General features: G+C 40.5%; 1 protein-coding gene across 3 annotated transcripts in view; it reads left to right on the top strand.

Annotated features, from left to right (window-relative positions):
* The window catches only part of CD37 (CD37 molecule), a 139,590-nt gene that overhangs the window by 48,322 nt on the left and 77,230 nt on the right, over nt 1-14,038 (top strand). For all 3 annotated transcript variants that reach the window (XM_073656377.1, XM_073656375.1, XM_073656376.1), the window contains 2 exons: nt 5,054-5,132; nt 12,018-12,090. In XM_073656377.1, the coding sequence (XP_073512478.1) occupies nt 5,067-5,132; nt 12,018-12,090 (139 nt within the window). In that variant the 5' untranslated portion in view covers nt 5,054-5,066. The remainder of the gene's footprint in view (nt 1-5,053; nt 5,133-12,017; nt 12,091-14,038) is intronic.

Genomic DNA, 14,038 nt, shown 5'->3' with positions numbered 1-14,038 from the left:
ATCTGTAAGAAGATCGATCTTGTGCAACCTAGATAGGTCCACTAGAGTCTTCTCTACAATTATCTTGATAGTATCAAGCCATCCGGTCGCTGGTCTTCCTCTTCTCCTTGTTCTTTCTATTCTTTTGACCATGATATCCTTCTCGATGATGTCCTTCTCCTGCTCTGTTCGTATCATGTGTCCAAAGTAGGCAAGGCATATCTTGGTAAATATCTTCCCTTAAAAGAGCAATGCCAAACCGGAAACTTCATTTTCAGACACATCTTTTAGGGTGGGGGGGTTGTTGTGCCAATCATCAGTGCAAAGCAGGCAAACTGGTTTGGCTGGCTGAGAGGTGTCTGACAGGGGATCTAAGGGGTAAAGTTTCTCCTTGTGGATAGCGCCAACTGCAATCAATGATCCTGAAAACCTCAGGTGTAACTTTTCTTGAGCCTAAATGCAAGATCTCTATTATGGTCTTCCTCCCATCACGTAGTGTTTATAAGGTTGGTGTCTTTGCCAATAAGGCTGTCTGAGCAAGTCTAGGTGACTGAGTCATTATAAATGGCACAGAGCAATTCTGTCTGCAGATACTTATTTTTTTCTCCTTAGTTTCCCTCCTGCTCTCAGTTTTCCAGATCTCTTTGGCATCCTTGCTCTCTCATACTGTACAACATCTGTGACCCTTCCTTCACCTTTCCAAGGGAACACGCACATGAAGGAGAACAAGGTCTAGGTGAATAATGGACTCCATGTGTTACAATCTGTATTTCCATATCTCCTGTTGGATCAGTCTTTCATACAATTAGGCAATCCCTTCCATCAATGTTTACTTCCACATTTACATTACATACCATCTAAATCATTCATGGCGGTAATCATGCAGGACCTGGATTGGTGGACTTCAAGCTGTGGATATTATTCCATGCTTTAAGGATACTCTCCAGAGGACTTTCAACTCAAGACGTTGCAGATTAAAAGTTAACTAGTTTGGAGTAGCCATTAAGTTCATTATGTTGAACACGGTAATTGCAGTATGGTTCCCCCCCTTCCAGAATAATAACACATAATCACATAATGATATTTAGGTATTTTCACTGCAGGAATGTAAAGAAATCTCTGGATATGTTTTCTGTTCTTGAATAAAAATTAAAGTGGCAGTAATATTCATCTGATTATTTTCTAAGTTCATCAAGTCTCTTTTTTCAGGAGATAACTTATAATTAATTCCTTTGCTTTGGTTATCTATATTGAGAAGAAGCTGGGTGATAAGAAGCTGAGCGAAGTGAGACCTCTCAGAAAAGCGGGTCTCAGATTAATTTTCATAAGTAAAATCATTTGTTTTTTACTGTTAAGTAGTTTAGATCACATTCTAGGTTAGCTAGCTCTGGCTGAAGAAGAAGAGCACAACCTATGTGCCAGGGGCCACATACAAAGCCATTCTGTGTAGCCCCCAGCCCCATATTTGGGACGCCTCACTGTTCAGTACTCCTGTGAAGAAGAGATGGCTGTGCATGAATGTGGCTTACTCTATTGTAGTTTATAACATATTAGTCAACTATTAAAGATGCCCATCCAGAAGGATTTTTGCCCTGAAGCAAGGAACATATAGCCAAAGATGATCCTCCCCAGCCCCCCAACCCTTACTCTCCATGCCCCTTCCATGCCATCTAAATGTGCATTAGGACACCATGGCTCCATCTGATGACAGACCATCCCAACATCATGCACAAGAAACCTTCTGGTGGTCTTGATGGGCTACTCTTTTTCCGGGACCTTCCCAGCAAGCATAGTTTATGAGGGATGTGTTTCGATAACTCTTATAACTATAATCGATTACCTCTAAAACTAGCATTTCAAGCTACATTGTCTATATTTTTAGGAAACAGAACTATGTTCCAGCAGATAGTTTATTACATACTGCCAATTTTTAGGGATACCCTTTGTGAAGGACATTGGCATCTAAGTACAAAGTGCAGTGCCAAAATGTCCACCCTTAGCTATGCCGCTTTTTCCAGACTATTTTGCGCTCCATGTCTCTCCTATGCCATCTTGGTGTGTATTTGGATGCCACATCTCTAACTGTTGACAGATCATCCTCCAGTATCACGCATAAGAAACACTCCAGAAGTGCTGAGGTTTTGAAAGCCTTTAGCGGCACCTTTGAGAATTAGCAACCCTTTTGGCAGTCCTGAAGGTGTTCCCTTTTTTATGAGAGCCTCTCAAGTGTTCTGAGAGAGTTGGGAAATATGGTTTGAGGGTTGTGAAACACTTGACTATTTCCATAACTCTCCTAGTTAGCTACAATGGAGTACCCAAAAATCCAGTGGTTAAATCTATATTGACTCTTTTTTTTAAGAAGAAGAACTAGATACCAGTAGATAATTTATTACACACTTGCCAACTTTTAAGGATGACTTTTCAGGAGGACATTGATACCAGAGCACAAAGCACTCATCTCAGCTATGCCCTTTTTTAGGCCACTCTACATGTTCATTTAGATGATGGGTCTCCATCTGATGCATCGCAACGAAGAAACCCTCCAGAAGAGCTGCTTTCCTGGTGCTTTTTGAAGGCTTTGGCAGCAGCTCTTCTGCCTGCCTGAAAGGTCTCACCTTTTTGCGGGAGTTTCCCAGACATTCTAAATAATAAGGAGACCATATCATTCTCTTCAGTGGTTGTTGTTCCAGATTTTCTTTAAAAAAACACAAATAAACAAAGTGAAAGTCTAGAGATAAAATGCAAGTCAATTGATTTCTGTTCTGAATTTTACAAAATTGATTGTACTGAACATCACAGGTCTTAAAAGTGGCTCCGTTGTGTTCACTGACTGAGGATAGTCAGGCAGACTTGTGCAATAAGTTGTCATTTTCTCCCCTTTGTTCATCATAGATTCGCAGACCCGTTCAGTTAATGATCACAGTGTAGAAGGAACAATGCCGCTTTTAGTTTGTATCATTTAGTAGGAGGTGATATTCTAATGACCTTCTAGCTGTGGAGTATGTGGTTTGTGCAGGTGTCTCCAGTTTTGCATGTTGATGAAAGCCTTTTCTACAAAATGGAAATATTTTATGATATAAAGCACATCAAAAAGCCCAAAGAACGATGAGGAAGTAACAAAGAAAGAACTTGAAAGTAACCCAAATGTCATGTCATCTTAATGTTCCTTCCATGCACCCTCCATGCAGCAGTGTATAAAAATTATAGGGGGGTCTATATCAAAGATCAAAATGTGCCTCCATTATGATTTAATTTTTTCCACTAAAGACAAGTGGGCCTGATGTTTGTTTCCTTCGGCACGTACTTCCCATGACCCTTCGAGAAGTTTCCCGCTTTACTGCCTATAATGCAATTTCTACAGAGAAGAGAGTCCTGCCCAAGTGTTTGCCAGTTAGTAAGAAGGGTGATGAGGCCAACCAAGGATAGACCCGTTTTTTACATGGTCTACATCTGGTTAGTATTTCAATTTGATTTTCTACCCAGTGATATTCTACCCATTACATATAATGGCCATTATTACTAGGGAATGTACTTGCGTACTTTCTGCTCCTTAGTTGATGATTACTCTGCCCTTTTCCTTCTTCTTACATCTATAGGTTTGCTAATGTGTTTTAGTTTTAAGTGGTGTGTAAAATCAATTTTAAGTTTTATTTACACCATTATTCTTATGGGCTGTGGACAAACCTGTTTCATACATCACAGTAGATCTCAATGCTGGTACACTGGACTCACATGTAGCTTGATTTCCACAAGGGTACTGCAAGATATCTAAAGTGATTAATAGTGTTGGAACGGTTCTCCTAAAGTGCTGTAGACAACCTGAGTCAGCTGTTTAAACGCAGGAGATCCCGGAGGAGAAACATTTAGAGAATAACAAGTCATAAGCTTTTAGAAACACGTGACTGCTTATTATTTGGGAAATGGAAATATTATTTCAAGCCTATTGGTTCTGTAATTGCGTTGTCTAATATATAAATTTGGCTATATGGTCGACATCTCATAGAAACAGTCTTGAACTGGCCCACGGGAGAGCAGGAGAATTTCCTGGTGGACCTCTGTGCAAGTGCCCTATCCTCCTATATGAAGTAGTATTTGACATTTGATTTGTAGAGACAAAGGCAGCATCTCATCACTCATTTAACAAACTACCCAATTTATTATTTTATAGAAGCAGAGGTAACAGTTTCAATGAGGGTAATGTAATATTTGGATTCATCTGAACAATGGGCGTCCAGAATCAATGTTACTTGTGGGCCTTTGTCACCCCAGTCCAACACTGCTCTATGGCAGCGATTGCACCCATGAAATGGGGGACTTCAGCTTCCCCGTTCTTATGGTGATATGAATCTTTACATAGCCCCTCAACAAGAAGAACTGCATTATTAGTTAGCAATTAAAATTAGAAAAAAAATCCTTTTAAGACCCTCATAAACATTGGACTAATATCGATATCAACAGATTCGTTCTCCTGGAGCTAAGCCACCAGTAGATGTCCGTCAGTGGCTTTCTCGTACAAAATGTTCTCCTAGAGCTAAGCCGCCAATAGATGTCCATAGGTGGCTTTCTCATAGAGAAATGTTCTCCTAGAGCTAAGCCACCAGTAGATGTCCGTCGGTGGCTTTCTCGTAGAGAAATGTTCTCCTAGAGATAAGCCGCCAGTAGATGTCCATCGGTGGCTTTCTCGTAGAGAACACAGGAGCGCTTGGCCGAACGAGCAATCGTGTTTGGTAGAGAAGGCTAAGATGGCCATCAGCCCAATAATCACCCGAAGCATCTCAGCCAACAGCCCTCTAATATGTATGGCCGGCTTTAAGGTCACTGTGCTCTTCTCTATAACAAAGGGACAGAAAAGCCAAAAGTGCTAACCTAACCAGAAATCAAGACATACCATAACATGAACCAAAAGTCTCCTCTGTGTTCACATTGCTGAGGCAGCAAAAGAGAGCAGACACTGTTTGCCCATCTTACATTTTACATAAACTGTATACAATTATATACATTGAAAATGAACAACACAATAGAATAATGTCTGCAAAATGACGTGTATATAACTTTGTTTTTGTACTTTGTACAGGAGGAAAGAGAAGATGGCTATGAAAGGCTGCCTGAGTGTGACAAAATATTTCCTGTTTGTCTTCAACCTATTTTTCTTTGTGAGTACCATGCGGATTTCATTTTTTACATTTCCATATTACGTTTAAAAATATATTATTTTACGGTCTGATATAGTCTGTAATTCTTGAGTGCCATAATAACCTGTTGCATTTTCTATGTTATATTATATCTTAAGTCTATTAATGAATACAGCAAATATGCAAAAATTTACCGCATTTTATCCTATTCCTGAACTATCAAGTCCCTAACTAAATGACTAAAGCCCCTATTCATCCAGCAGTTTATGCTAGAATTATGATTGCAAAATGTTGCAAAATTTTCATACACGCAACTCGAAATTGCATGAAAATGTTGCAATTTTTGGAATTTTTACGCCAATAGAGAATTTGGTACATTTTACTTCAGCTCACGCTTCACTGGTACTGGCGTAGAATTGGGTCTAAATTTATTGAACCTTTTTTCTTAATAATACAAACACTTAGGAGTGTGCACTTAAATCACACAAATGACCATTCATTTACTTGTATTTAGGAGTTTATCAATGTTCAACCACATTTGATACTTATTGGATAATATGTTTTCCATGCTCTATTCATCATTTGTGGGGGGTTTTTAAATCAGTTTTCTTTTTTATTTATCACTTTATTTTTGTGGGCTTTTTTGTGCCAAATTCTTCAAAACCATTTATGTGGGTATAAATTTTGAACGAAATCAAAAATGCTCTTTATTTTTCTCTTTTTTGAGCTTTTTTTAAAAAAAAGTTGCATGTTCCGCTAAAATCTCATATAATTTGTGCAAATATTTTAGGCATACAATCGCTTCGGATGGCGGGGAGAGGGTTGCTGAAGTACATTTGCGCAAAAATTTGTCAAGTTTTTAAAAAGTGGCAAATGATGAATTGGCCAAAAATAAAAACAACGCCCACATTTGCAAACATAAAAAAACAAGCGATTCTTTTCTTTAGATTTTCCTTCTCTGCATTTTAACATTTATCTACGTGTGTATCTCAATTTATTCTTCAGGCCTCATGTGAATTGAGCAAACAGATTCATATTCAAGCCAATGCTATATCCATTATGACTGTAGTTCATGGATTAAGATCAGCTCAGAGTCACTATTTACTAGGATATACACTGGTTTCACTAGTGCTGAATAAAATGATCACATAGCCTCCCCAACAAGTTTCGCCTCACAAGCTTCCTCAGGGGGTTGGGGCTATAATGTACAGCTTTGTCATGTGTGTAAGCCCTTTTGGTTATTTTGAAGTATCACACATTTTACACCTTTCCTCCTCCTAGGCAGGGGTGGACATACCATTGGTGCAACCTGTGCAGCCGCACAGGGGTCCAAGAGGTAAGGGGGTCCACATCCAGCTCCAAAACATACGGAATTGTGCATTATGATGAATTATTGGACTGAAAAGCTACAATATATTGTTTTTGCACAGAGGCCCTCTTCTGTCTGTGTCCGCTAGTGCTCCTAGGCTTTGATTCCTTTGGTTCTTTTACAATCCCTGCCTCGCATTGTGGTTTTAGAATACAATTCACTCTCTTTATGCTTTTTTTGTTGCCAGTGTTTTTATGGCTCAATTTTATCTCATATTGAATTTGGTATCAAATTCTTACACGTTTTTACAGCTTTTCTAAGACGCATCCAGAACTGACCAGGCACGGGGCCTGAAACAACCTACGAGAGATATGGGCTGATGCACGTTCCTGACAATGGTCCGCCGCTATAGCTTCATAAATCCAGAATACGCTGTAATGGCCTGAACTCTTGCTGCATATTTCCTTTTAAGTTTTCCTAAAGGATACTCCGATGAGCTTGCCAACGTTTTAGTAACATGCTTTATCCGTGAATGGTGTTCAAGCTTTTAGACATTTTCTCAGAAACAATATTAAGAAACCTAGATATTTTCCGGGTGTGGTACACAAGTATTAAAACTATGCTTGGCAAATTGGACGATTTTTGGATGGTGTTTTATATGAACTCTTAACCACGACTATATAACTCATATAAAGGCTATACTGTAACATGAATCTTTTATTTATCATTATATTATTTTTTTATTATTTCTGCACTATTGTACAACATTAACAAGCAGTAGCAAACATAATGGGACCCATGAAAGAAATCAAAATGGGCCCCCAAAAAGGCTGCGAGGCGTCGCCACCTATTACAGTATCACTTGGTGTCTATTTAGCCCTTCTGCCACTTTGGGTAACTTTTAGGCCATTACCTGTGGTGTATATTTTTTCTTAAACAGTTATTCTGCACAAGTTCCCACCACCCAGTTGTAAAGGGCTCCATAGTATTCCGGTAATCCACATATATGGCATGTATCAGTGGCATAGCTTGAATTTTGTAGGCCCCAATGCAAAAGCTCCAGTGGGGCCCCCAATTATTGCAAGTCTTTAATAGTAATGGTCTTTTCATATGGGCCGAAGAGACCTTTTCAGCCCCCTAGGCTCAAAGGCCCAGGTACAATTGCAACCCTTGCACCTATTATAGTTACGCCCCTGGTACGTGTGCACTTATTGGTTGCCAATATATATTTGTAAAATACTCTAATACAATTTTTTTTAACCATTTCTAGCAAGAATAATTAATTTCTTATACTAAACTATAATTAAATGCCGGACGCTAGTTCTGGATTTTTAGCTCATATTTACTCTTGTGTTTGGTCGGGATTTTCGTCTCTTCTCTGTCCATGTTTGCGGGGTAACAATAGGACATGAAATACTTGTGATCAGAAGACCATTAGTTCTATGAAAAAGGAAGCTTGTTGACCTCTCTTATAATGATCCAATGCTGTACTCTGCTGTGCTAGCTCTGCAACAAAGGGAAGGCATCCCCATGATGGTCATATGTCAGCCGTGCACCAGACTTCTGCTTTCCATATGGGTCATTGAACTCTTTGATGCCAGAATTTCCTGCCTGTAGGTCTGGACCAACCCCAAGAAAGGACAGAGGAAAAGTGGCAGCCACCAATATACACTTAATATGTGAATGAATGCAGTGTAAGAACCCACAACCCTGTTAGTCCTCCATGTACTTGTAAGACCGTCAATTTTGGGTTTGCGACTTGTGACCCTTAACATGGTAGAACACTTCGAAGATGGCACAGTGACTAACAAGGACACGACTAGATTTAATTGTAATGGGCATTTACAAAATATGAGGCAACTAACAGAATGGTCACAGTCTCTCCACTTGGGAAAAATTCTGAAGCCAAAGAAGTTGTTGGTTACTCATCAGAGTTGAGAAACAGGCCTTTGTTGCAGAGCTCTCAGTCCTTCAGGCTCAATAATAGCCACAGTCTAGAGTTGGCCTGTGGCATAGGGGTCATCTGTAACCACTCTGTTGGATCTGAAGGTTAGCAGTACTCTCAACAAGACCAAGTCCAACCTCGGATTCTTCTCACTGTTCTAACTCTAGACAATTGTGCCAAGGGTGTGTCATTTCACCCAATACACTCATTAGCTCAGTGTATCACTTCCAACATGACTGCCCAATTAAGAGGCATGAGCACCAGCCAATGTGCAGCACTAAATGACTGCCAATTGGCAACATGTTTGTGTGCAAAGGCTGCCATTGTTTTTGGCAACGCAGGTCCTACTCTTATGATACAATCAGCATGACAGAGTGAAATCAGCTGCCTTGTCCTCATTTACACTTTCTCAAGTGCTTTCTCCTGAGCAGGTCAGTTTGTGGCAGGGCTGAAATTGACTAGAAATGGGGTTTATGTGACTAAGTTAATTTTCATGGCAAGGAATGACTTTGCAACGTTTGGCAATTCATCTGATCACTCCTCGGAGCAATGTACAGTTAATACAAATTTCCGTTATGAAAACTGAAGCAGCAAACTTTGAGAAAAACGAAATTTGGGTCAGTCTCAAAACCTTTGGCCACGATTGTACTATTTGCTATGAAGGCTAAATTACAGGCATAGTGCACTTGCTGGCTGATTGGGCCAATATATAAACTTCCACTCAAGCGTGAAAGGCCTTTCTGCCATATAAAAATATACCAGTACTATGACTGACACATAGTAAGTGGGGTCCAAGAACTTAAAGTTATGTTTCTGAAACATAACTTCTGAAAGTTACATTTCCTATTTTCATCAGTCTGTAACTTGCTTGCAGGATCTCAGGGCAAGTGTGGGGACATTGTCTTCCTCTTTCCTTTACTGCTCTATATCTAAAGTTTCTCTGCTGCTAACTGAAGCCCTTCCATCTATCACAGTAAATTAAATGGATTCCTCTTTTTTGCCAACCCCTTGACAATAAGATTACAAAGCATCCCCTGTTGAGACCCCCAGTGATTAGCTTTTCTATATGAGGAAACCTCATGACAGTAAGTATACTATTTTTCTGCAGCACCACCAGAGGGGAAATAGGGTATTGCACAGTCTTCCATCTGTTTAATGCAAAATAGGACTGGTCCTTCAGAGAAACAGATGGTCTTTGTAATTCTTCACTCTGGCTAGCAAGTAAGGATCCCCTCTCTACAAGTTCAGAATTCCTTAATAGACTTTATAAAAATGGATTTTCTAATTTGTATGACTCCTAATAGGAGAATAGCGATGGGCAAATCAATAATGAAGCCAAGGTCTTCCAATCAAGGAACATTTCACTGGTGACTAAGACACGACCCGTACATAGTTCTTTTCCGTGGTAACATATGATTGCGAAACCTGAACGATTATGAAACAAGACAGAAGAAGAATTGATGACTTCGAAATGTGGTGCTGGAGAAGGATGTTATCAAAACCATGGATGGCAAGAAGAACAAACAAATCAATTTTGGAACAAATCAAGCTAGACATGTCACTGGAAGCAAGGCTCACCAAGCTACGACTTGCCTACTTTGGACATACAGTACAGACCAAAAGTTTGGACACACCTTCTCATTTAAAGATTTTTCTGTATTTTCATGACTTTGAAAATTGTACATTCACACTGAAGGCATCAAAACTATGAATTAACACATGTGGAATTATATACTTAACAAAAAAGTGTGAAACAACTGAAAATATGTCTTATATTCTAGGTTCTTCAAAGTAGCCACCTTTTGCTTTGATGACTGTGTTGCACACTCTTGGCATTCTCTTGATGAGCTTCAAGAGGTAGTCACCGGAAATGGTCTTCCAACAATCTTGAAGGAGTTCCCAGAGATGCTTAGCACTTGTTGGCCCTTTTGCCTTCACTCTGCGGTCCAGCTCACCCCAAACCATCTCGATTGGGTTCAGGTCTGGTGACTGTGGAGGCCAGTTCATCTGGCGTAGCACCCCATCACTCTCCTTCTTGGTCAAATAGCCCTTACACAGCCTGGAGGTGTGTTTGGGGTCATTGTCCTGTTGAAAAATAAATGATGGTCCAACTAAACGCAAACCGCATGGAATAGCATGCCACTGCAAGATGCTGTGGTAGCCATGCTGGTTCAGTATGCCTTCAATTTTGAATAAATCCCCAACAGTGTCACCAGCAAAGCACACCCACACCATCACACTTCCTCCATGCTTCACGGTGGGAACCAGGCATGTAGAGTCCATCCGTTCACCTTTTCTGCGTCACACAAAGACACGGTGGTTGGAACCAAAGATCTCAAATTTGGACTCATCAGACCAAAGCACAGATTTCCACTGGTCTAATGTCCATTCCTTGTGTTCTTTAGCCCAAACAAGTCTCTTCTGCTTGTTGCCTGTCCTTAGCAGTGGTTTCCTAGCAGCTATTTTACCATGAAGGCCTGCTGCACAAAGTCTCCTCTTAATAGTTGTTGTAGAGATGTGTCTGCTGCTAGAACTCTGTGTGGCATTGACCTGGTCTCTAATCTGAGCTGCTGTTAACCTGAGATTTCTGAGTCTGGTGACTCAGATAAACTTATCCTCAGAAGCAGAGGTGACTCTTGGTCTTCCTTTCCTGGGGCGGTCCTCATGTGAGCCAGTTTCTTTGTAGCGCTTAATGGTTTTTGCAACTGCACTTGGGGACACATTCAAAGTTTGCCCAATTTTTCAGACTGACTGACCTTCATTTCTTAAAGTAATGATGGCCACTCGTTTTTCTTTACTTAGCTGCTTTTTTCTTTTCATAATACAAATTCTAACAGTCTATTCAGTAGCACTATCAGCTGTGTATCCACCTGACTTCTGCACAACACAACTGATGGTCCCAACCCCATTTATAAGGCAAGAAATCCCACTTATTAAACCTGACAGGGCACACCTGTGAAGTGAAAACCATTTCCCGTGACTACCTCTTGAAGCTCATCAAGAGAATGCCAAGAGTGTGCAAAGCAGTCATCAGAGCAAAAGGAGGCTACCTTGAAGAACCTAGAATATAAGACATATTTTCAGTTGTTTCACACTTTTTTGTTAAGTATATAATTCCACATGTGTAAATTCATAGTTTTGATGCCTTGAGTGTGAATGTACAATTTTCATAGTCATGAAAATACAGAAAAATCTTTAAATGAGAAGGTGTGTCCAAACTTTTGGTCTGTACTATATTATACGAAGAGAGCAATCACTGGAGAAGGACATCATGGTGGGAAGAATAGAAGAAACAAGGCAAAGAGGAAGACCAGCAACCTAATAGCTTGATACTATCAAGATAACAGCGGAGAAGACCCTGGTGGATCTATCTAGGCTTGTACAAGATCGATCTTCCTATAGAGCTTTCATCCATCAAGTCACCATGGATCAAGATTGAGCCAAAGGCCGTTAAAAAAAAATAAAAATGATCCCTTAAGAAGGTCACTGCTTATGTAGTTCTGCTATTTTATGCAAGAGATATGCAAATATGAGAAACATGTACGGCAAATTATTTATGCAGGCTAATCTATCATAGATAAGATGTTGCTTAGGACATTACTGGACCTTCAATTGATTTATGAAGTGACTCTGTATGTTCTGTTCCTCACAGGTCCTGGGAGGTGTGCTCTTATGTTTTGGACTCTGGATCCTCTTTGACAGGAGCAGTTTTGCCTCTATGATAGGTGAGTGAGATCATTTTTGGAGAGGCTGTGTTGCTTACATGCCATGTCTTTTTGTTTACATCCACAAAGAGTAAGAAAGCTTTTTGGCTGGATTGAGATGTCATTAAAATTGTGGTCTTCTTTCTATCAGTATTAACCTATTCTTTCCTGGAGAGGTTTAGGAGTTTCTGCTGTTTGACTAGCGTAACACACACATTATCCTTACTACAAACCAGATATTAGCTGAAAAGACTTTGCACATCTTTTATAGTGGGTAGGAGACCTAAATTGCATCAGTTATGGCTTTCCACTGGGCAAAGGTAATAAATAATTTGACTGCTAGTTTAAACACAGCGTTAAGTTTTTTTTTTTTTATAAAACATAGAAGAACTAGCTATAGCCAGTAACCAGACATTGTAGACAGATCCCAAATGTCTTAAAGGGACATTGCCACCGTTTCTTAACTGCAAGATATTCCATAAATATCTGAGAGGTGTGGGTCCACATCTACAAGGGGGGTTCAATATGTTATCTACCCCTGTATGTTCTGTCAGTGTTAGGGTGCTTTCACAGTGCATTTAGGCACACGTTCAGTGGCCCCATCAAGGCTTATATCCGAACCCCCCGCAAAATAGGATTCGGACAGATGCGCCAAGGCAGTGTCAGCCTGAAAACATTGGGCCCACCTTTCTCCCCCACTCAAAAGCCCCATAGCAGCTGCAAAGTTTGCGCTATGAACTCTCCTGATGGAGAAGCCAGGGCCCACCGTAGGATTCTCCGGTTCTCTGGTGGGCCTGTCCAACCCTGCGCCAAGCAGACCATAGACTATAATGGTGTCAGCAGAGAGAATGTGCGCTCTGACGTGCATCATTTTCGGGAGTGTACGCCTACTGGAGGTGGACACTCATAGGTAGTAGACTGCGTCTGGGTGTCCACCTCCTGTAGGTGTACACACCCTAAAATGCTGCACAGTAGAGCACACGTTTGGTCTGTCGGCACCATTATAGTCTATGGCATCGTCGGTGCATACATCCGAATCCCATTTTGTGGAGGGTTCAGACTTAAGCCCTGACAGGGCCACTGAACGAGTGTCTAAATGCATTGTGAAAGCACCCTTAGAGACCTGAGCTTTTCTGTGCACGTTGAGACACATCTGGACATGCAACAAACAATAGAAGTTCAGTCTGATGAAAGCACTGGAAGTGACAGGATGGCAAGTGCAGTACAGTGCGGCTCTACAAAGAAGTGAATGATTTGGAGCTTAGTTCTGTGATCAAATTCCTCACAAAAGAAAGAAAAGAAGCCTAAAGGATGATTGCTGTATATGGTGATGCTGCACCTTCCTACTACCAAGTAACGTTTTGGGCCAAGCAGTTTAATTGTGGTAGGGAATCAATTAAAGATGACTCCCGTTCAAGGCGACCTGTCAAACCATCTTCAGAGGAAATGTGCCATAATGTGGAAGTCATGATTTTGGAAGATCGCCTGGTCAGTCAGTATTATAGCTCATGAATCAGGCATTTCAGTTGGCACGGTTTCCAGTATCATTCATAATGTTTTGATGATGTGAAAGGTCAATTCCCCTGTGGGTGCCACGAATGTTGACTGAACAAAAACCATGTCACCAGCAATTTAGTCCAGAGAATATAGACTTGCTTAGAGAAAATCCGGGAGACTTCTTATTCTCAAATTATTATGAGTGATGACACATGGGTATCATGATCTTAAGACCAAGACTATCATGATCTTAAGACGAAACAAGAGTCCATGCAATGGGAGGATAAGGGCTCACCAACTCCAAACAGTTTTTTGTGTCTAGCAGTCAGCTGGAAAGATCAATGGAACAGGTTATTTTATATACAGAAAGCCTTTTATTACTATAATTCATGTCACACAAGTCAACCACTACTGGAGACACCTTTGCTCAACAATGAATGTATTACGTGAGGCAATCAAAGAGAAATGCCGT

The sequence above is a fragment of the Phyllobates terribilis genome, unplaced genomic scaffold (genome assembly GCF_046119375.1).
Source record: "Phyllobates terribilis strain yellow unplaced genomic scaffold, ASM4611937v1 Scaffold_12__6_contigs__length_324123572, whole genome shotgun sequence".
Lineage (NCBI taxonomy): Eukaryota > Metazoa > Chordata > Amphibia > Anura > Dendrobatidae > Phyllobates > Phyllobates terribilis.
Note: the sequence above shows the minus strand (reverse complement) of the source record. Positions and strands in the feature narration are given on the sequence as shown.